The 21,631-nt window shown below is 38.3% G+C and overlaps 1 protein-coding gene across 3 annotated transcripts in view; it reads right to left on the bottom strand.

Moving 5' to 3' along the window:
• Fgf13 (fibroblast growth factor 13) overlaps positions 1–21,631 on the bottom strand; it is a 516,384-nt gene that overhangs the window by 200,380 nt on the left and 294,373 nt on the right. For 2 of the 3 annotated variants that reach the window (XM_040744655.1, XM_040744654.1), the window contains exon 3: positions 7,042–7,209. The exons of the other annotated variant lie outside the window; for it this stretch is intronic. In XM_040744655.1, the coding sequence (XP_040600589.1) occupies positions 7,042–7,209 (168 nt within the window). The remainder of the gene's footprint in view (positions 1–7,041; positions 7,210–21,631) is intronic. 3 annotated transcript variants of the gene reach the window in all.

Raw genomic sequence — 21,631 nt, forward strand, 5'->3', positions numbered from 1 at the left:
TACGTCTCCGTCCTCTACATTCACACATGGGTCAGGAAAACCCTCTCTGCCCACATTTAGAAGCTCCATTACTTACACTCTGAAACAAGAACATATGCCACAATTGCTTGTAAGAAAGAATGGTGGTCACAAGGTGGCAGATTACCACACTCCTATGGAAAAGCCTGGTGAGTTTTATAAAAGCACACGGATGGTAAAGCAAAGGGCCAAGAAACTTTTAAAACCCTTTAAAGTGTGTGTGTGTGTGTGTGTGTGTGTGTGTGTGTGTGTGTGTGTGTTGGAGGCTGTGGATATCTTCCATGCCTCTAACTTCTAAAGATCAACATAAGGACTGCCTGTCCAAATGAAACCTCTAATCACAGGCCACCTCCTAAAGAGGCCCATGTAATTGACATGATAACATTTCTCAATTAATTGCTGCCACCAGGCTTTTCTGACAAGGTGTTTTTTTTCTAGTGCACTGATTCTAGCTCTGTTAGAACATTGCAGTCACCCTTGGAATCATCTTCTAAAGTAGTTCCACCACAAGAGTTCCTGCAGCATTGGTGCTGTTTGGTTGGTTTGGGTCTGATGCTAAACACGAGCATCAATATTATTGAAAAGGTATTCAGGTACGAAGTTAAAGTTGAGGACTGCTATGCTTAAGTGGTCAATATTCAAACACACTCCTCAATTCTAGGGCTGGCCTTTGAACTATGACACCAGCATATTTTTATTTAGTTCAGTTGATAATCTTTTGCATAGGGAGACAGAAACACTTTCTTGACTAAGGGATCAGTGCATTATTTCTCATCTAGCACAAGCTGCTTGTCTATTCATGCGCTAGAAACAAACAATTACATTCCCAGACTGATCCACAGTCAGCACTTGGAGTAGTATCTGGTAGGTGGGAGTCTGAGAGGAAGGGATCAGCAACCATTATTTTTTAAATGGATTTCTTATCAAAGGCTTGGTCTGATAGGAATGCACTACTTAGTGGAGCCAGAAGAACTCTTGCCAGGGTAAGTTTTGTGGTATGTTAATAGAGGTCAGAAGTAAAATGGTTGCAGTAGCTACAAGATGACCTTTAATATAGAATTGAATTAAGTAAGATAGCTTGATAACCAGCAACACTACTCAAAACGTTAAATGGAACTATGTACAATTATCACTGTCTAGGAGTGGCGCATAATTTATAAAATGCATATTTTGCTGTAGAATTCATCTTTATATTATAGTACCTGTAATGAGCAATGGTTTAAGAAACATAACTGGAAAGCATTGATCTGCTCAACAAAACAAGCGTGTGGTCATTAAAACAGAACAATGAGGGATTGGATTATGGATTATTGCCTGCCTTATTATGGCTCAGTGGTTGGGTTACCTGCCTTGTTATGGCTCAGTGGTAGGGTTATCTGCCTATCATGCACTTAGCCCTGAATGCCATGTCCCAGCACTGCAAATAATGAAAGACAGGCTAGGCATCAGGTCGGAGTCAATAGAATATTCTAGTAATGCTACTTCACTAAAGGAAAACTTTCACACATTATAGTTGTCCATCTTTGAGGACATCAGCACAATTTCATCCAGGCAGTACTTTTATAGGCATGAGACATGATTGAGCTGGACCCCAACAAGCTCGGTCAGAAGGACACATTTTATTAAGTGGTTTATCAACTGGCTATGGAAAAAAGAAGAGTTGCTGGGATATCATAGCCACAGAGAATGTTGGCAACAAGATCCCTGTTACAATGGTTTTGAAAAGGAGGGTATCAATATGATTGAGTGGGTTCCATATTTTTCGTATATGATACTTTCATTTTGACTTTGACTTTTATCTTAGCCAAACTCACTACTATATGCTATCATCATTCACCCAATGGAACTCCAGAGGGCTCTCCCATAGCAGCCATATTAAACATAAATATATGAAATGGATCATCAGAGTTGGATTCACCCAGCAGAAATCTCTAACACTAATATTAACTAAGAAAACATAAACAAGGGGAAAATTTTGGCTACAGTGGAAATGCATAAAACTCAATGTGGTAGGAAGTCTGTTGCTTTAAAAAGGCAATCATATTTTCATAAAAGTATATTTATTTGTTTCTACTGTACAAGTCACCATTGAGATAGAACTGGGATTCTTATATTCAATATGAGAGTAATAATAAATGCCCATTGTGCCCTGAAATTGAATTATTGACTGCTAAGTACACTTCCTTGATTAGATTATGAGTTTTCCAAAGAGAAAAGCTAAGCTCAAATTCTGACTTAATTTCATATAAGGTGAAGAAATAGGAAGGAAAGGAGATTGTATCTCAGCTATATAGATTGCTTCTCAGGGTTATTAGGAAAGGAAACAAGTGGTCTTCTAGGAAATAATTGACATGCAACCCAAAGAAGCACATCTGGATACATGGTGTGGAAAATATATGCTTTGCTCATTGCTGATCAGAAAGAAGGCCTTCCGATTTCTAACTTTTAAGCTGACCAATAATTTTATCATTTCTGAGAAACAACAATTAAGCTGCCATTTGCTTCAATGAGTGTAGAAGGTGCTCTTGCGTCCTTTAGTTATTCTTGAAATCAGAAAGCAAAGGCAGTGCGACCTAAGTCACACTTGCTCTGCAATAAAAAGAGTAAGCATAAAAGTCTTTATGTTTACATTATCATCTAAACACACAGTTCCAGTTTTTAATAGAAGAGGAATTTCTTCTCAATTGTCATTTACAAGGGGACACACAGATATATCTTTCCTAAAAGACCTTTTCAGGTACCCAGTATCAGAGGTTGTTACTCAATTGTAACTTAGCAACAAAGGAATTTAATAAAAGTAGTTCATTTTTATCGAACTGTCTGGTAATTCAAATCAATGCTGAACTTGTTTTCCAAAAGGAAAATTGGTATTAAAATGAAAAAGTCAAAAGAACAAATAATAAATATTTTTAAAAATAAGAAAAAATACAACCTTACATTTTCCACAACCATGCTGCTTAATATTCTCCTACCTTTTCCCCTCTCTTAATAGCTAGACCAGACTGATGTTCTTGGTGACATGTACTTGCTCTAAGTTAGAGAAACCAAGATGAGAGTCAGAATGACAACACTGTTGTGGTTATAAACATAACCTCTTAAGCATTTAACATAAAATTTTACTTTCACTTTGTTCGTAAAAAATATGGTATATTATCCCCAGTCTCTAGTACATATTTTATTTCCTAAAGAATATTTGTAGGAATGAAAACTTTCAAGTTGTCCCAAGGGATAAAAATATGTGTGTATACACACCCACATTCACACATGAATACAAAACAATACACTGACCAGAATTCAAGATGCTGACTGATCACTGAGCTTGTTGCTATTTTTATATCACATTAATCTCCAAAATTACTATTATAATTAAAAATTTCACTGGTAAAACCAAACACTTGAAATCTACAATCTCTTTTTCTCTCTGGATCTTGAATACTATCCACTTGCAAGCATGGGTATCTTGGCTGTGACTCTCCTTTTAAAAATCTTCAAACATTAAGAAAAGCCCAATGAGTAGCAGTTAGGAAATAGAAGCTTTGCTGAAAATAGATTGGCTTCCAGAAGTTGTACTAAATGAGTGGTTTCATTTTGGCACCCATGGCATAGAAAAAGAAAGTGAATAAAGGAACAAAGCTATGAAGATTATACTTTGTCTTGCCAAAAGGCTCCTGGAACCACAAGAAAAATGTGTTGGTAATGATCTCTACTCTCCATGCAGCAGCTTTCTTCTAACAAAGAACACTCTTGGTATTGGGCCAAATTAGACTCTTAGATATTCATATGTTCTTCTTCAGCCAAATTCCAGTGAACATATACGTGCTCACTTGTATCATAAGTGGACTGTATAGAAATAATCACATCATAGAAACTCACAAGAATTTGCAACAGATTTTAAATTATTTTTAAATGGACTGTTCATTAATATAAACTTGCTTTTAGCAAAATTGGCTTTAGTGTGTCCAAAAACCAAAACAGTAAGATATTTCTAAAAACTTTTTGCATGGGTTCTGAAGGCCTTGAACATAATCCAAAAACTACTTTGAAAGTTAAATGACTGTGAATATTAACTATGCTATTTATATAAAATCTCAAGTTATCATAAACAATGGAAATAGCCTGGCCTGTCATAACCATTGACACCAAAGAAGCACCAAAACTTTGTAAAAAAAACCCACACAAAAATATATGAACAGGTTGCTTTTTGTCAATTTGTTAAGAGAAAAGCAGCTTTTACATAATATACACAGATGTTTTGCTATTATTCAAACTTTTAGTTTCTTTCAAGTCTTAGTGATTATTTTCATTATTCAATTGATAGTTTCCAACATTGTATGAAAATCCAAACAATGGACAGATTGACCATTGTTTCTTCTTGCTTTGAAATTGTAGGAATTAATGTCTAATGTCAATTAAGTCTGATGCTAGAACATAGTGAATATTAACAGGATTCATCACGGCGAATCACATGACAATAAAATGCTTTCATGTAGCCACACAGTTGTTCTCTCATATCCATTTTAAATAAAGAAGCATTTTATTTCTAGTAAATAGAGAAAATATTACAACTTTGAGACAGAACTAGAAGCTATACCTTATAGCATTGAAAAATTAGTCTTGCAAAAATCTTCCGGGTTGCCAAACTGGCCACTGAACACTTCCAAATCAATAGACATTTCACCTCCTGGAAACAACAAGCTCCCATTTCCTACAGGAAAGTAAGTATGTTATACCAAGGTCTGTCCACAACACATTTGGTTTGCTGCCATCTAAGGTACTTGGGATGCTGTGAATCTGTATTGGGATAAAATGTGTTTGCATTCACTTGTCTGGGTTCACCAATAGCACAGGAATCCTTGCTTGGTTCAAAAGGGTAAAGTATGATTGTAAATAGTGTTAAAATGTCTCCAAAGAAATCTTCTGATGAACCTAATACTATTGATAAATGATTATTAGGAATAAGAAAGGAAGTGTTAGTTCTGCCATGTCAAATATCTGCCAGGAAGACAATCAATCATCTGAAAGAAGACAATGGCTATCTTCAAAACATTACAGGTGAAAAATAACAGCAACATTCAACATATCGACAACCACTGAATTTATGGGTTCAAAATGATAGATTGAAAAGTATTCATCCCTTGTAGAGAATCTAATGGCTTCCCGTTTTCTAATAATTCATATCTGAAAACATTCATGACAGTATTCACTATGCACTCCAGATGGTGCTTGAAAATTAACAGATTCTGTCAAAATATATGCAATAATAATGGAGGGGGTCTTACATTTATTGGACTACTTACTTAATCTAAAATATTGTCAAGAAAATAAAAAGTTTCTAATGAAATGATTTACTGAACTTAACCAGTAAGTTGATAAACAACAGTTTTATTACCAAACCAAAATATTGTTTGCATATTAATGTAGAAATCCTACTACATATGTATGTATACATATACAGCAAAAGAGAAAAGAAAGCAGAAAATACTGGTATGTACTATAATAAAATAGTAGTCCTTGGTTAAAGAATTATGTTTTAGTAACATTAAACTCAAGTTAATTTTTTCCAAACTAAAGCAACATGAGGTGGATTTTACCCATTGGAAAGAGTCACCATTTATAGTTGCAGGTGACTAGTTATTGACATTAGGACTCTCAGCAAATGTAGATGGTTTAGACTATCAAAAGTACTGGTAGAAAATAAGTGCAAATGTTCTATTCCATTACCAAAAGTAGACCTGCACATAGAGAGACTTCTCATTTTCTGCACATGAAAACTTAAAATTCTGTTTGGAAGAGAAGAAAGAGACATTTTGAGGTGAAACATTTTGCTTTCAAAACTATGAGCTGGAGCTTACTTCCAGTCATTCCCCTACATGCCAAACTTTAAAAGAAACCAGGTGTCATTTTTTTCACATCAGAAACATGGCCATAATGAGGATTCTTATGAAGTTGCAAAAGAGCAACTTGATATAGGAATAAAATCACTTACAGAATATATGAAGGCATTATGCAAAAAGTGTACTCCAACTGCCATTGAGATGACTGCTGTCATATCCAATGTTGTACACTGGAAAGCTCCATCAATCATGAATGACCAGAAGATAATTTCTTACTGTAAAAGAACCTCTCACATGAATTGCAGTTCGCAAAGGTCATTTTGGAAGTTGAAATGTGCATTTGATAACAATAAAATCATCTCATTGCATTTGTAATGTGAAAACTTATCCTGTTTGATGCATGCAAAATGTTGGAAACTTGATAAATACCCCTTTTAGCCAAAAGAGTTTACTTTTGGGATTTGTGACGTGGACTGGAATGAACACCGTATCAACCCGAGTTTAAATAAGTAGCAAGTTGAGTTCTCCAAACCTGTATTGAGCTGGAAAAAATGTTAAGAACTCCTCACTGTTTCCTCAAGACATGCATTTCACCATGGCAAAGTGCAAGTGGACGTGCATTACATGGGGAGCCTGGGGCTGTTCAGCGAACTAAGTTGATCATGAGCATTCTTCCAAAGCAATGCAGAAGCTTTATGGAGTGAGGAAGAGACAGAAAATTTGAAACAACCATCTCATTATTTTCTTATGGAAGTGTCATTCCCCAGCTGGCTGCTGCTTCAGGAATGCAAGGTGATGGGAAGAGATTTGGGCAGGTGTTGGTTACAGGAGCAAGCAACTTTGGCAGCCAAAATGAAATAGTGTCATGACATCAACTGAAAATGTTTCAGCTGCAGGAAGCAGGATGCCGCACGCTGTGCTGAGATGACTGTATTCTACAGTGTCCCATCTAACACTGCATAACACAGTCACCACTAAGCCAGGGTCTCCTATAGCTGTCACAGGGACTGAACAATAAACACAGCACACCAGACAGCAATGCACAATCCAAAACAGGAGAGAGAGAGAGAAAGAGAGAGAGAGAGATTGAGAGAGAGAGAGAGAGAGAGAGAGAGAGATTGAGAGAGAGAGAGAGAGAGAGAGAGGAGTGAGAAAAGGCAAGCAAAACACGTGCCTGTCTTGCACAAACCTTCGGGTTCTGTGTTTTCTTTGTGGTGCACTTGCTTCAGCGGGCAGCAGAAGATTTCGTGACACTTAGCACGAAAAGGGGACTCTTTTTTCTTTAATTCCGCGGATTGGATGGAATCTTGCCGTAACATAATGTATTCCTGTGTGCCAGGGGGGGCGTCATCCAGAACTGTGGTCACCACATAACAAAATGAACTCAAGTTAGAGCTTCATGAAAGCAGTGAACATTTTCAATCAAACCTACTCCTAGGGAAGACTAACAAAGGAACATTTTATACAAAGCTCTAAGGAAACACATCTAATAACACATCTAATCATTTTATTTTAAGGGGTTGAAAAAATCCTGGGAAAAGTTAACTATTTCACCAGTACAATGAAATTTTCATAGTGTTAAATTGTAGCAATAGTATAATGTTTTCATGTTGATAAGCATGTTGTATTTAAAGAAATGCCACATACAGCTCACATTTAAATTTAAGAGACTACATAAGTGTTTACAGATGGAACTAAACAATGTTCATCAATAATCACTTATGTTTCTCTTCTCAATCTGACCCTGACAAAGGCCTGACTTCCAAGTTCCTCTCCATGCTTCAACTTCTAAAAATAATCCAAGTCCTTGTAAATATCCTTCAGGTGTCCAAAGTCCTTTAGTGAAGATGAGAGTTTTCTCCTGAGTTCCCTAAAATTAACAGTGGATCAAAGACATACCTGGCTGAATTTTGCAAGAATAAGGCCAGGGTTACAAATTTGAGCCTTCGATGTCCTCTAGGCTCTTGTCAGCTCTGGTTTTCTTCCTAGGCTTTCTGTGTGTTTAAGCAGGGTTCTGTCTAATTACTGTCTTTCCCTGGAAAAGCTGGATGTGTGCCTTTATAGGGTCCACAGCTACCTTCTTTAGTTTGAAAACCACCCACTGAAGTGGGTGCAAAATTGATTTGCATTCGCAGAAACAGGGAACTGACCCAAGAATGGAGTTTTTCTTTCACACCCTTCCCCAATGAGGCCATTGCATTTCCCTAGGAGTGAGTCAGTGCCTCCAAAGCTGTGATTAATGGCATGCTGACTCATTCTACTCCCCCAAATGCATACACTTAACATGCATTTAGAAAGACTGATAGATACCACCAGCCCATTTCTTCCAGGGAGAATAATGCCTGTGTTGTGCAAAATAAACAACTTATGGCTGAATTTAGTTTATATCCAAAGGATCTGTGTTTGGCAAAGAATTCAAAATTCATTGGCTGGGGTTTCAGTGGCCTTAAGGAACTTTTTTTCATGTATGGGGGAAATAGTATAGAAAACAACATTACTAAAAAACTTCCCATTCAGGCTTTAGAAAAAGTCCTTGATAGCATATATGAGCTATATATAGAAATACTATTAAATTATGCAAGAAGGTAGTGAATATTTTAATCCAATTTTCCTCTAGCATTCAGCAGCAGTAATCAAAAAGGTTATATAGACACATCATCACAGCTTTTCCTGGCAGAGTGTTCCCTTCATCTCCTCGCAGTGTTACTATAACTTCTTAGAATCTCATTGGTGAGTGCACATGTTTGCTAGCAACAGCTGCTATTCAAAGCATTTGCAACCATTTCCTGCCATGAGCATAGGCATGATAATATACACACTTTTCAAATTACAGAAACACAGCTGAAGAAACTTTCTGGTTTTACCATCCAAAATATTAAAGACAAACTCTCCAAATTAGAACCCTAAAATCACACTAACCATTATATAAAAACCAAGAAATCCCATTTTTAGGATCTGCTATATAGAAAAAATTTTTAGATTAAGGGACAATTGAGGCTAAACAAGAAAAGCATGACTTTTGGATAATGCATAAGCAGAGCATGTTAGTAGGGACTACACAGTGAATATAAGCAAATTGTCTTACATTTTCATTGTTCAATATCAACAATGATGTCACGAATGGGCATTTCTGGAGATTAATAGTGGACCGAAACTAATAGCCTTTGGCTGACTCTCCAGCCATCAGCCTTTCCCAGCTGCTCATTAATTCCCAGAAAATGTCGTACACTGCCATCATTATTGTTTAATTAGATAAAACTGGTTATCTATAACATATAACACAATTCTAGCAAAAGCTACCTGCTGGCTGATACAAGAACTAACCAGCAATTCGTCATGATGGGGAAAGCATGAAGGTCACCAAAGTGCAGGCTAATTAGTCTCTACAAAATTCTCCTTTTCTCCGGTTCTTTCCTCAAATTGAGTTTAGCAAGTGCAAAAGGTGCCAAAATGAGAGCATTTAAGGAGCCATCTGAGTAATAACCACAGGCGCAGAACATTTCCTTGGAAATTGTGAACATCTGGGGCTTAATGGCTTTGCTCTGGGTCTCAGGCTGTCTTTACTCAATGCCTCAAACATCACTCGATTCAGGTAAATCAAAAAAAAAAAAAAAAGAAACGATAGCCACTTCAATAGTATCTTGGTGTTCTGTTGTCCATGGTCTAGAAATAGTCTGGATTTTTCTTACCATATATAACTGTATGAGCAATATTTCACTTGTGCCTATAAAACCCCTAGACTTGACGATATTTTCAATAGAAATAGAGGATTCTAACACAAAATTCAGTTGTTTATTGTACTTCCTCAAATGGAAGAGTGGCTGTGCTTTTGATAGGAGCAGAAGACTAAGACTTCCCACAGGACTAAGAACTAACTGTTGCATATCCCAACCATAGATTTATGCAGTCTTGGAGTTACATTAGAACTTCACGTAGACAAAGCTCTCTGCCATTTCAGCTTGACCTCTTTCTTTTTCTTTTCTTTTTTTGTGATGTTTTGAACAGTTACCGATGCAAAAATGTGAACTACATAGCTGGTGCCCCAGTCTTGACCTTGAAGCCCCCCACTCAAGACTTCAGACTCTTATAGGAGCAGTCCAGAGTTGGAGAAGAGAATTGCACACACACAAATGCACACATTCACAGACAGACACTGACAGGTAGCATACTCAGGTACAGAGGTAACAAATGTAAGTGATTGTAGTAATGCAAATGATTGTTTTTTTATGAGAATACTATGAAAGAGTTACTTCCCGTTACAAAAAACAAAACAGAACAAAACAAAGCAAAGCTATTGGAAACCCTTGGGCGGGCCAGACTAGACCCAGATTTATTTTCTCAGCAGCAGCACTGGGCTAAATAACACTATAAAATCCCTACTCTTCACTAGTCTTCTCAGCTATTACCAAGATCAAGGACAGGGGCAAAGGGTAAGGGGCAGGCAGTCACACAAAGAGAAAAAGATGTGACAAGGGAGCCATTCAGAAATATTCCCATTTCAAATTAGCGCTAAAGCACCATTCTATAATAAAATGTAATTATATCTGATAAAATTTAAAAAAATTCCAGTGGGCTTCATCTTGTAAATATATTTTAATGAAAGAAGTTAATAATGTATCTTCCCCAGGTATAGGGAAGTCTATTTCATAGCTTATGAAAATTGTACCAACAGCTAAAGAATTGGTCTCAAAGAGCAGCTGCCCAAGTATCAGCAGTATAACAAACACTACAATAAAACTCCACACAGTCAAGGACTGGGAAAGTCTAGCCTGGATGCCAGGATCATGGAATGTCGGTCACCAGGCCCAAACAAAAAGTCCTTCACAAGAGAATCCAACAATGAGTAGCATCCATGTTCTTTACCTCCAAAGATTACAACTGTCTCTCCTGAAATTTTCAGTCTTTGTTCAAACACAGAAAAACAACTATAAAGAACCCAAGAAACTAGACAGTGCCACAAAAGTGACTTGCCCCCTTACCAGGTCACTATAATTCTTAATATTTGAGACTTCAACCAGAATCAGTCAATAAGCTCTCAATTTTTAATGATGTTATTTTTCTGCTTTTGAATGTACACAAACGTGAATCCTTTTCTGCTTTTGAATCTTCACAAACACAACTCAACATAATTGACGATACACAATTTGAAAGCCAAGCAAATTTGAGGTCACCAGGTCAAGGTGAATTGATGCAGCAAAGGTACTACCAATCAAAATTACTAGATATGTATTCATGACTCCAAGAAGAAAATGTTTTAGAGCCCTTATGAAACATAAAAATAAGGCAAAACACAGAGAGTACCAAATAATCTCACATAATCAGCAAGACAGTGAGGAGAAAATGGAGTAATTACCACAATTAGTCTTCCATGTAGCTGAACACCTGTCATGTTGAAAAGTACAAATAACCACAGCATGTGTTAGTCAACACCTCCATTTTGCCTCCCAGCTAACTATCTGCTTATCTGTATATGATGCTTAGACTTTATTGCCACAGCAGATACAATCAAGATGGTATATTCAAATGTTACAAGCTTAGAAAATCCAGTGAGTGCTAACACTCATTTGGTGAAGGTAGAAACAACTTTCTTGTTATTTCTAAATTTTCAGTTAGGGTTTCATTTGTGATTCCATTTCCCAGCCAAAAATTATTATGTTTTCCTCTCTCCCATCTTCAGGTTATTTTACTCTTTTCATCTTTAAATGAAATGCAAACCCACTACTACCATGGTGGTCCCCCATTTTTGCATTTACAAAACATGACTATCTTTGTAATAACAGTAGATTCCAATAGTCCCTGAACTATACTGGGTATTGCTACCTTAAATCCTGTTCTTTCTGTTCCCTGTGATTGCCTTTCTGTGTACTCTTTGAACCTACTGAAATGCAGAAATGTCTTTTTAGCAACCGTAGGTAAGTCTGACAAGAACTGTAAGTATTTTATCTACATATCAATTGATGTCTTATCTGGGCTTTTCTCATAGAACACAAGCTCCACGAATAAGGGACATTGTGTCTCATTTGGCACTGCACTTGAGTCCAGAACATTGCCCTTGTCACAACATACTCAAACATTTCTTATTAACCAAATGAAGCTTTTTCATTCAGCCATCCACATATACTAAGTCAAATGGTAAAGTCACTCTTCCAACTCCTAATTTCCATGTGCCTTTTGAGGAATCTTGTGATACCTTGGGGAAAACTCTTGGCTTATCATAGGCTTTTTCTGAAATGTTAGCTTGATACTTACATACAGACATATTCCTTTGCTTTATAATTTAACTGGAAGCTCCCACGGGGGCAATAATCATGTCTCAGTCTCTTTGGGGATTGTCTTTTTACTTTTTTTTTGGTTTTTCAAGACAGGGATTTTCTGTATTGTTTTAGAAGCTGTCCTGGAATTAGCTCTGTAGACCAGGCTGGTCTCAAACTCACAGAGATCAGAGGTCTGCCTGCCTCTGCCTCCCTAGTGCTAGGATTAAAGGCATGCACCACCAATACCCAGCGACTTTTTACTTTTCTATTACCATGGCAGAACACCATGTCCAAAGAAACATAAAAGAAACAATTTAGTTTACATGTTCACAGTTCCAGAGTGTTAGAGTCCATGATCATCATGGTGGGCAGCATGGCAGCAGACAGTCAGGCTTGGTGTTGGAACAGTAACTGAGAGCTTACATCTGATCCACAACTATGCGAAAAAGAACCAACTGATGATGGCATGGGTTTTTTGGCTACAAAGCCCACCTCTACTGACACACACACCCTCCAAAAGAATACACCTTCTAATGTTTCCCAAACAGTTCCACTACCTGGGGACCAAGAATTCAAAGACAAGTCTATTAGGTCCATTCTCAGTCACACCCCGTGGGGATAATTTTCCTGTTCCTAGTGAACTATACCCCTTTGCACACAGTATTTCCACATACACAAAATATTCCTAGGGATAGTCACGTCTACCTTGAAAGTGTGCATTAGATGATACAGAAAATAGCCAAGAGAGCAGCACATAAACCTGGCACTCAGTACACACAAAGTCAAATAGAGTTGCATGGGAAGAAACGCTGTCTGCAACAGATCGAACGGCAGAGCACTGCCGTCTGGTGGTTTGAAAACTAGAGAGTCTACAACTTTCTGTGTGACTTCTCTGAGTCTCTCTTTTCTTATTTAAAAGATGAAGAGATATCTCTACTTTTTTAACATTTGAGTCCTAATGAATTGCTGTAGGAGGGAGCTGTTCTGTGCTTTGAGGATTTTGAGTAGCAGCTCTGATCACTACCTGCCAAATGCCAAGAGCACTCTCCCCAGTGTAACAGCCAAAGATATCTCCAGATACTGCCAAGTCACCAACATGACCTCACCTACTAGTTCCAAAGTCACTGTACTTAAGAATCACTGGAATTGATGAGGGGTAAAGACTTTCTGGCCTACAAGTCCCTTTATGAAGAACTACCACAAATCCCTGAAACCCATTTGTGACCATAAGATATACTCTGCATCCTGGAAGTGCTCATCACTTCACAGGAGTGAAATTCCCAATCTAAACCAAATAAATAGGAGGATACATTGGTGACCACGCCTGTCAACCAGAGAACAGAAAGCCTCTGCTTAACTGGTACAGTTGAAACCCCCAATGTTATATATCAGTGGGATCTTTTCTCAGTCTAGAGTAAAGGCTTTCTCCACTGACTGACACTGCTTGACATTTGCTGGTAATTTTTAGGGGTCTCTAAAGGCAAGTCCTAGGCAAAGTACTGGTTTAGGTATAGGGAAGAAGTCAAAAGTGGCGGCTGTGGACACACACTCTCTGGCTTTATGCTTTTTGTTTTCTTGTTTGTGAGACATGGTCTCATGTAGCCCATGCTGACCTTGAACTTACTACTTGGCTGACGATGACTCTGAACCTGATTCACTTGTTACCACCTCCCCAGTTCTGTGTTAGAAGTGTATACCACCACATCTGGGAATCAAGCTTGGGCTACATGCATGCTCAGTAAATATTCCATCAAAATATTCCATCAACTCAGCTACATGAACAGATCCTTGTCTAGCTTTATACAAGAAGCTTTGTCAAAGCTGAGCCTTCTGTTGATGTAATGGCCCATGTGTCCAGGGAGTATGCATCCATCCACATGCTGAAGACAGAAGTGAGTCAATAAAAAAGCACAGTTTCACCAAACAGAGAAGTGCAGCTCTAGTGGTGCTCTGCACTGTATGAATGACATATACTTTATCCCTGATACTGTTTTAATAAAGCATTTGAGAAACAAAACTGTCAGTTTTACTGATCACAGAAGTGCAGCTCTAGTGGTCCTCTGCAATGTATGAATGACATGTACTTTATCCCTGATACTGTTTTAGTAAAACGTTTCAGAAACTACGACAAGATAAGCAAAGTAGATTCCATTTTGGGACATTGAGTTGTATGGCTAAATGATACCATCACAGGCGTGGACACCATCCTATTACTTGCATGTTTTCTGCCCATATCTGCTTGCATTCCCTTCCTATAAACAACTATGAAGCCTAAGTTCAGAGCAAGTATCCATACACACTCATATTTTTAAGGCCTAGATGGCTGAGCCTTACCCACTCTTTCTAGCCATGAAGGTTTAGAATGAGGCCTGAAACTGTCATTTTTCCCCCAAGTTCTCCAATAGATGGTACTGATGCTGGTAAAGCTTTCAGACTTAAGTGTGTTTGGCTTTCGCTCCCAGTATCTCTGCCTATATGTAGTCTATGCTTTGTAGTGTAGTACAAAACATTATAAACTAATATAAACTAAGGATTCTCCTGGCTGTGGAGGAGCATTTGAACCACCTGGGGGGATTTTAAAACTAAAATACCCATGGTTGAATGCCAGACTAATTAAACTACACTCTTCCCGTTGAGTGCTGAGCACTCGTAGCTTTCAAAGTTCCTCAGGTGACTTAAGTATATTGCCAGTGTTGAGAATTAGCATTCTAAGCAAACCTTTGTCTCTCCTTATACAATGAAAATCCTTCTATTCTTTTCCTGTGGCAGCTTCACATCTCTGATTAATTTTATCTTTCCATTCTTCTCATGCCTTAGTACAGAGATGCCATGGATACCTGTGTGGAGCCACATTTCTTTACACTGTATCACATTGCACCAATGCACACATCTCTACACAGCAACTCTGCTCCAGCCTGAACAACTACAGTGATATTCTCAGCAGTTCACTAGAGCTGATTTCAACCATATCCTGTATTATAGTTTTAAAAATGATTACCTCATAACTAGCTAGGTATTTTTTTACCCAAACAGATCTAAACTATATCCTTATTAATGTTCTTCAAGAACTAGGGATATGGGACACATGCCTTGTGCTGAAGCCATTCTGTGATACTGCATTCCCTCACCATGGATTCTTTTCTGTGTGATCCTAATATGGGCCCCTCTTGCTCTCTTTCAGACTGTATACCATTGTAAGGTTGCGCTAGTACAAGTTCATAATAACAAAGTGATTCTAAAATCTCACAGGGCACTAGATTTTCTTTTATAATGAGAAAGGAGAGTGAGAGTACAATTTGCAGAAACTGTTGTTTCAAGTTCTCTAATTCAGTATTCAACAGCTGCATGTAGAAAGTATCTTGGGAGCTTTTAACAAAGTATTCCTGCCTAGGATACATGTCTAGAGAATTGGATTTAATTGGCTTATAAGTGTAGTTTGTAGTTTTCTACTGGTTGTAGAGTGCAGTGTGGTTGACAAGGAGTCTAACTGAAAGAGAAAAAAGGAAAACCCATAAATATAAGTATGATAAACTGGAAAGTGCTTTCCCGAGTAAGAAAGAACTTTCAAAGAAGCAAGACCTTAAAAAGCTAGCCTTTTTGCTCAAGTGTGGACTATAAATGGATCACTCACAGAGACATTTTCCAAAGTCCTCTGTAGTGTGTTAGGGTCATTGACAAACAACTTGTAGTTTTCAATCATAGCTCTTTTATTATGTACCATCCATGTGACCCTTGGAATGTCAGAGACCCCTTTTAAATTTAGTTTCCTCAGTCCTAAAATGAAATAACAGTTCTTTTACCCCTCCCCCACAGTTAAGGCTTATTTATTTTATTTTGTGTGTCTGAGTGTTTTCCTACATGTACGTGTGTGCCCACAGAGGTCAGAAGAGGGTGTCAGCTTAAGTCATGAAACATTGTGGGACACCAAGGGAGTGTTGAGAAATGAAGCCGGGAAGCCAGGTCCTTTCCAAGAACAAGTACCTTTGTCTCTGAGCCACATCTATAGCCCAATGTTACAGCTATTTTTCCGTGTATGTTCTGGTCCAGTTGTGTGGTTTCTTCATGGACAATGATAGCCATGAATATTTTCAATCCTGTCATGCCCACATAACCAGAATCAGAACTGATATTTCCTCAAAAGTCAAAGCTGACTGCTAAGCACAGTAAAGTTTGAGGTAAAGTTGGCACACAGTCATAAGGTTGGTATTAGATATGGTTTCATCCCTTCTTTCCTGAGACCAAACATTTATTTATGGCAGATGTTAAAATACACTCATGGTAGCACATTGGTGAATGAAGGAAGTCAACCACAGTGTTACCTTGAGAAATTTTTCTGCCTTTTACAGATAACACAAGAAATCCCAAGACAGCTGTTTCAAAGATTAGGAAAGAGTGGTATGAATGGAAGTATCCACCAGTGTGCCCATGAGTGATATCCGTCTCATACATATTAAATATGTCTTCAATTGGTTAACTGATGCTAAATTTGAGTTTACAGTGAAAGCTTCTTTCCTGGGGGAAGGGGACACCAGCTTCCACCACTTATGCCACTGCTGGTAAAGCAAAACTGTTCCATGACCTTCGTTGTAATTTCACAGCAGAAGAAGGAGGAATGGCCCAGGGGGAGAAGAAAGATGGCTACATTACTCCTAGATTACTTGATTATCAAATTAACTGACAGACCATATTTCTTTCGAGATGTCATCTGAAGTTATTTGAAAAAGTTCACTGTCACTGACTATCATAAAAACATTTGTTTGATCTCACTTGTTTGTTTTCAATTAATGCAAGTTGGTTCTGGCCACACTGTTCTAGGGAAAGAAACCCGTAATTCATCTTAAAAATCTACCTCAGAGAAGAGGAATGGGGAAAGATCTCTTGAGTGAATTGGGAGCATTGGGGGAGGGGAGAGGGAACTGGGAAAAATAGAGGGGGAGAAGAGGACATGGGAGAGCAGAAAGGTTGAGTCGGGGGAAGAATAGAGGAGAGCAGGATGAGAGATACCATAATAGAGGAAGTCATTATAGGTTTGAGAAGAGATCTGGCACTAGTGAGATTTACAGAGATCTATAAGGATGACACCAACTGGCAATCTAAGCAATACTGGAGAGGCTACCTTAAAGGCCATTCCCTGATAATGAGATTGACGACTGCCTTATATGCCATCCTAGAACCTCCATGGAAGTAGACGCAGACACCCACAGCTAAATACTTAACTGAACTCCTAGAACCCAGAGCCAGAGAGGGAGGAGTGATGAGCAAAGGGGTGAAGACCGGGCTGGTGAAATCCACAGAAACAGCTGACCTGAACAAGGTGGAGTCCTTGGATCCCAGACTGATGGCTGAGAGGCCAGCATGAGACTGATCCAGACACCCTGAATGTGGGTGTCAGTGAGGAGGCCTAGGTAATATATGGGGCCTTGGGTAGTATTTATCCCTGGCATACAAATGGACTTTAGGTGCCCATCCCACATTGAGGTATGATCTCTCAGCCTGGACAAATGGGGGAGAGCCTAGGCCTTGCCCTGGATGATATGACAGACTCGCGAGATCCCCCATGGAGGGCTCACCATCCCTGGGGAGCAGAGTGGGGATTGGAGGAGAGGCTGGGAGGATTAGTAGGGGGTGCAGGGAGGAAGGGAGGGATCAGGAGCTGGGATTGACATGTGAAGCAAGCTTGTTTCTAATTTAAATATAAAAGATATTGGGGGTGTTTCTGATGCTTCCTTCATACACATTTCGGCCATTCTCTGATTTTGTGTTGTTTTACAATTTCTAAATTGTAGAAAAATTCTGCTAATGCAAAATATATTCTTATCTACAAAAAAATTCAGTTACAAATTGCTCCCCAGTTACTGCATTTAAACATATTTTCTCATCTTCTTCTATTTACAATGATGGGGGTCACTGGTGTCCTTCAATAGAAAGATTCCCAGACTCATTGGTCCATGCATGATCTTCCATCCAGCTCTGTAATATGCTGTGGTGGTGTTCTAGTGCCTTTCTTTTCAACAATTATCAGTAAAGAAGTCCCAGTTAGCTCACGAAATGATGTCTTATCTATTCACGGAAATAGTTTTGCCTTCTCAGCCTTTGATCTTAGGACCTTTCTCATGCAACATCACAGACTAAATTGCTAGAGAAGGCTTATTTTCTCCCCCAAATCCTATCCTTTTTGCATTTCATAGGAAGGGGTGTGGTTTCGGTGCTAACATACTTTGGAATAAACTGCAAGCCTTCTTAATCATACTGCCTCAGAGAGCAGTCTACAAGGACCCTGAGGGACTTCTCCACACTACTGCCTTCAGCTTTGCATTCCAGGCTTTGAAAGTTCATTCAGGTATTATGGGCTAAGTGGGAAGGTTGGTCCTGGTACTTGTTCTAACTTTCCTGGCTTGTATTAGTAGCTAAGAAAATCCCATGCCATGGATTCTGCCAACTACTTTGTGCTGGTGGTTGTAAAATTAGAGAGAAATATTGATTTAAAGATATGTATGACTGGGAGAATGTTAGCTGCCATCAACCTTACTTCCATTTTTTCATAACTTCCCAGTTTATGTAACTAGCAAACTCATATTCCTGTGTATTAATCAGACAATACTTTAATTTCTGAGCAAGCAATTTTCTTTTCTGATTATGGCCACGCTTCTGTTCTCATGTGTTTTTTCAACCCTTCTTGCCTCTTTCTGCCCCCAGTGACACTACTAAAAGTGACTCAAGTACATTAGTGACCCCTCTTAACTGACCTTTGACAGAAACCATGAAGCATGCACCAACATATAGGCTGATATTTTACAATTACCTTTCTGAAATACATGAAAGTCAGTGTGGCTTTGTATACCCTGACTTGCCATGTACTTTGGCTATGATGATTAGAGTGTAGTAAGAAGATCAAGAAGGTCTTGATCAACTCAAGAAGGATCTTTCTGTTGATCAAAACACTATACCCACTCCTCTTGTTTCATTTAAAATATGTGCCCATTAAATCTGTCTCTCTCTAGTTAGTAACAAACTATACTTAAGCTCATCGGAAAGTAGAATAATTTGACTTCAGCATCATATTCATCAACTTGTAAGATCAAATTGTCTTCTATACCTACAGGAAATAAAGGCTTTTCTTTTTTAACGTGTATGCTGTGGAGGTATTCACCCTCCTTACGTAGTTAAAAGCAGCACTATTGTAGCTAGTGGAACATACTCTCAATTAAAATAATTGAAATCCACAAAATAATTGTAATAAAGAAACATTCCAATTAAATGGGTGCTTTCCTTTGTACCCTTGCCTGCCACAGTTCCTTACTCCCCATTCAGTAAATGGAGTTAGTTATTCTTCTTAAGAGGGCCGTCACTGCAGGGGAGTCAGATGGAAGAATAGATTGTGGCAGGTTAGAATTCAGTCCAAATTTGTTTGGGAAGAATTTTAAAGCAATTGGTATTTGAGTTTGTTTACTCTTGCCAGCATTTCTGTTTAAGAAGAAAAGGCATTATGGTTATTTTTAAAAGCCCCAAGCCATCAAATATCCTTAAAATAGCATTTAATGATTTAAGTGTAAATGAATCATAAACACTTGGATTTTTGTTGTTGTTTTGTTTTATTCCTTTTATTGAAAGCAGGTTTTTTTTCACATAATGTAACCTGACTACAATTTCCTCTTAATCTACACCTGTTAGCTCTTCCCCACTTCCTCTCTTATCCAGATCCACACCCTTTTTGTCTTTCATTAAAAAAAAAACAGTCTTCTAGTGGAAAAGAAAAAAATACAATAAAATAAGACAAAAAAACTAGCACATCAGAATTAGACAGAAAAAACAAACAGAAGCATAAGAGCTCAAGAGAAGGTGCAATAAGAAACAGACCTGCTCATTTGCACATATAGGATCTCCCCCAAAAGTAAAGTGGAAGCACATAATACATTATATATATATATGTATATATATATGACATGTAGCATAATAAAAGACAGAAGAAAATATATAAATCAAAGGAAAGAAAAAAGTAATAAGATAATTTTTCCTTTAAAACAGAAAGAGTCCTGCAATGAAATTATGAGACAAAGAACCTCCAAAGATGCGATTGAGTTTGCTTTCTATTGGTTATCTACTGCTGGACATGTAGCCTACCATTAATAGTAGTTTGAGTCTCCCCAGTGAGACCACCTTGGAGGAAACTAAATATTCATTTGCAAGTGTTTATCAATTGAAAATTGCTTCTGTGTTAGAGATGAGGGCTGTGTCTAGAGTATTAGGACCCCAACTGGTGCAGACGTGTGCAGGCCCTGTGCATGCTGCCTCAGTCTCTGCGAGTTCATATGGGCACCAATCATATTGATTTAGAGGGCCTTGCTTTCATGGTGTCTTCTATTACCTCTCACAATTACTTTCTTTCTGGTTCCTCTTCTCGGGTTCCCTGAGTCCTGGGAGAGGGATTTGATGGAGACTTCCCCTTTATATCTGAGTGTTTCCAAGTTCCCTTACTCTCTGTACAATGTCTGGCTGTGGATTTCTATAGTTTTCTCCAACTTCTACAGGACGTAGCTTCTCTGATGACAGCTGAGCAAGGCATGGACATATGAGTACAGCAGAATGTCATTAGGAGTAATATCATTGCTACATAGAACAGTAATATTTGGTTTTATCCTAGGTCTCTGGGATATCTAGTCTCAGGATTTTGGTCATGCAAATAGTGTCATGGAGTAGGCCTTCAACAAAATCAAATATTAGTTGGTTTCTCCCACAAACTTTGTTTGATCATTACACTAGCATATCTAGTAGGTAGGATACCACTGTATATTAAAGGTCTTGTGGCTTGGTTGTCATTGATATTTTATGCAGAGTACATCCCTGTACCAATGATGCTAGCACATCGGTGTAAAGGTTCCATGTAGGCACCAGATTGACTTCTCCATGTTCAACGAGTTGTATAGATATTGTTCTCAGCACTGGAGCCCCCCCCAGGCAGTCTGTGGAGAGCAATCTATAGTCTTGGCAACAGCCTGTGTTTTAGGGGGTTAGCATGGGGTCCCTTTGGCCAACAACTCAATTAGATGTAACCCCATCCTGGTATAAATACTTAAATTTAACTTTCTCCTCACTCCCCTGTAAACCCAGCTGGTTAAATGAGACTTTAGTAAAAGAGCACCCTCTCTCCTTTATCCTAATAATGGTAAGATCCTCCAAGGCCGACTCTAAATGGGAATTGCTACTGACATTTAAAACATGTGCTGCTACTCACAGTATTGAAGGACTGAAATAGAGATCCTGACATATAGTCCATCTTTCACAAAACATAACCAATATTCAAAGCAAGCCATGAGGCAGGTAGTTGTTGCTATTAGATAATCAGAATGTCAAAGAGATGAAGGAACAGATTCAATGTGATCCAACTGTCAAGATACAGAACTACATTTCCAGCCAAGGACCACATGCTCCACAACCCATACTATATCCAGTGCATCCTATCTCATCGTATCTCTGGTAGTTTGAGTAATGGCTCCCCTCAAAAAGACCCACATCCTAATCTGTAAA

This window comes from Mesocricetus auratus, unplaced genomic scaffold, assembly GCF_017639785.1.
Source record: "Mesocricetus auratus isolate SY011 unplaced genomic scaffold, BCM_Maur_2.0 Super-Scaffold_100003, whole genome shotgun sequence".
NCBI lineage: Eukaryota > Metazoa > Chordata > Mammalia > Rodentia > Cricetidae > Mesocricetus > Mesocricetus auratus.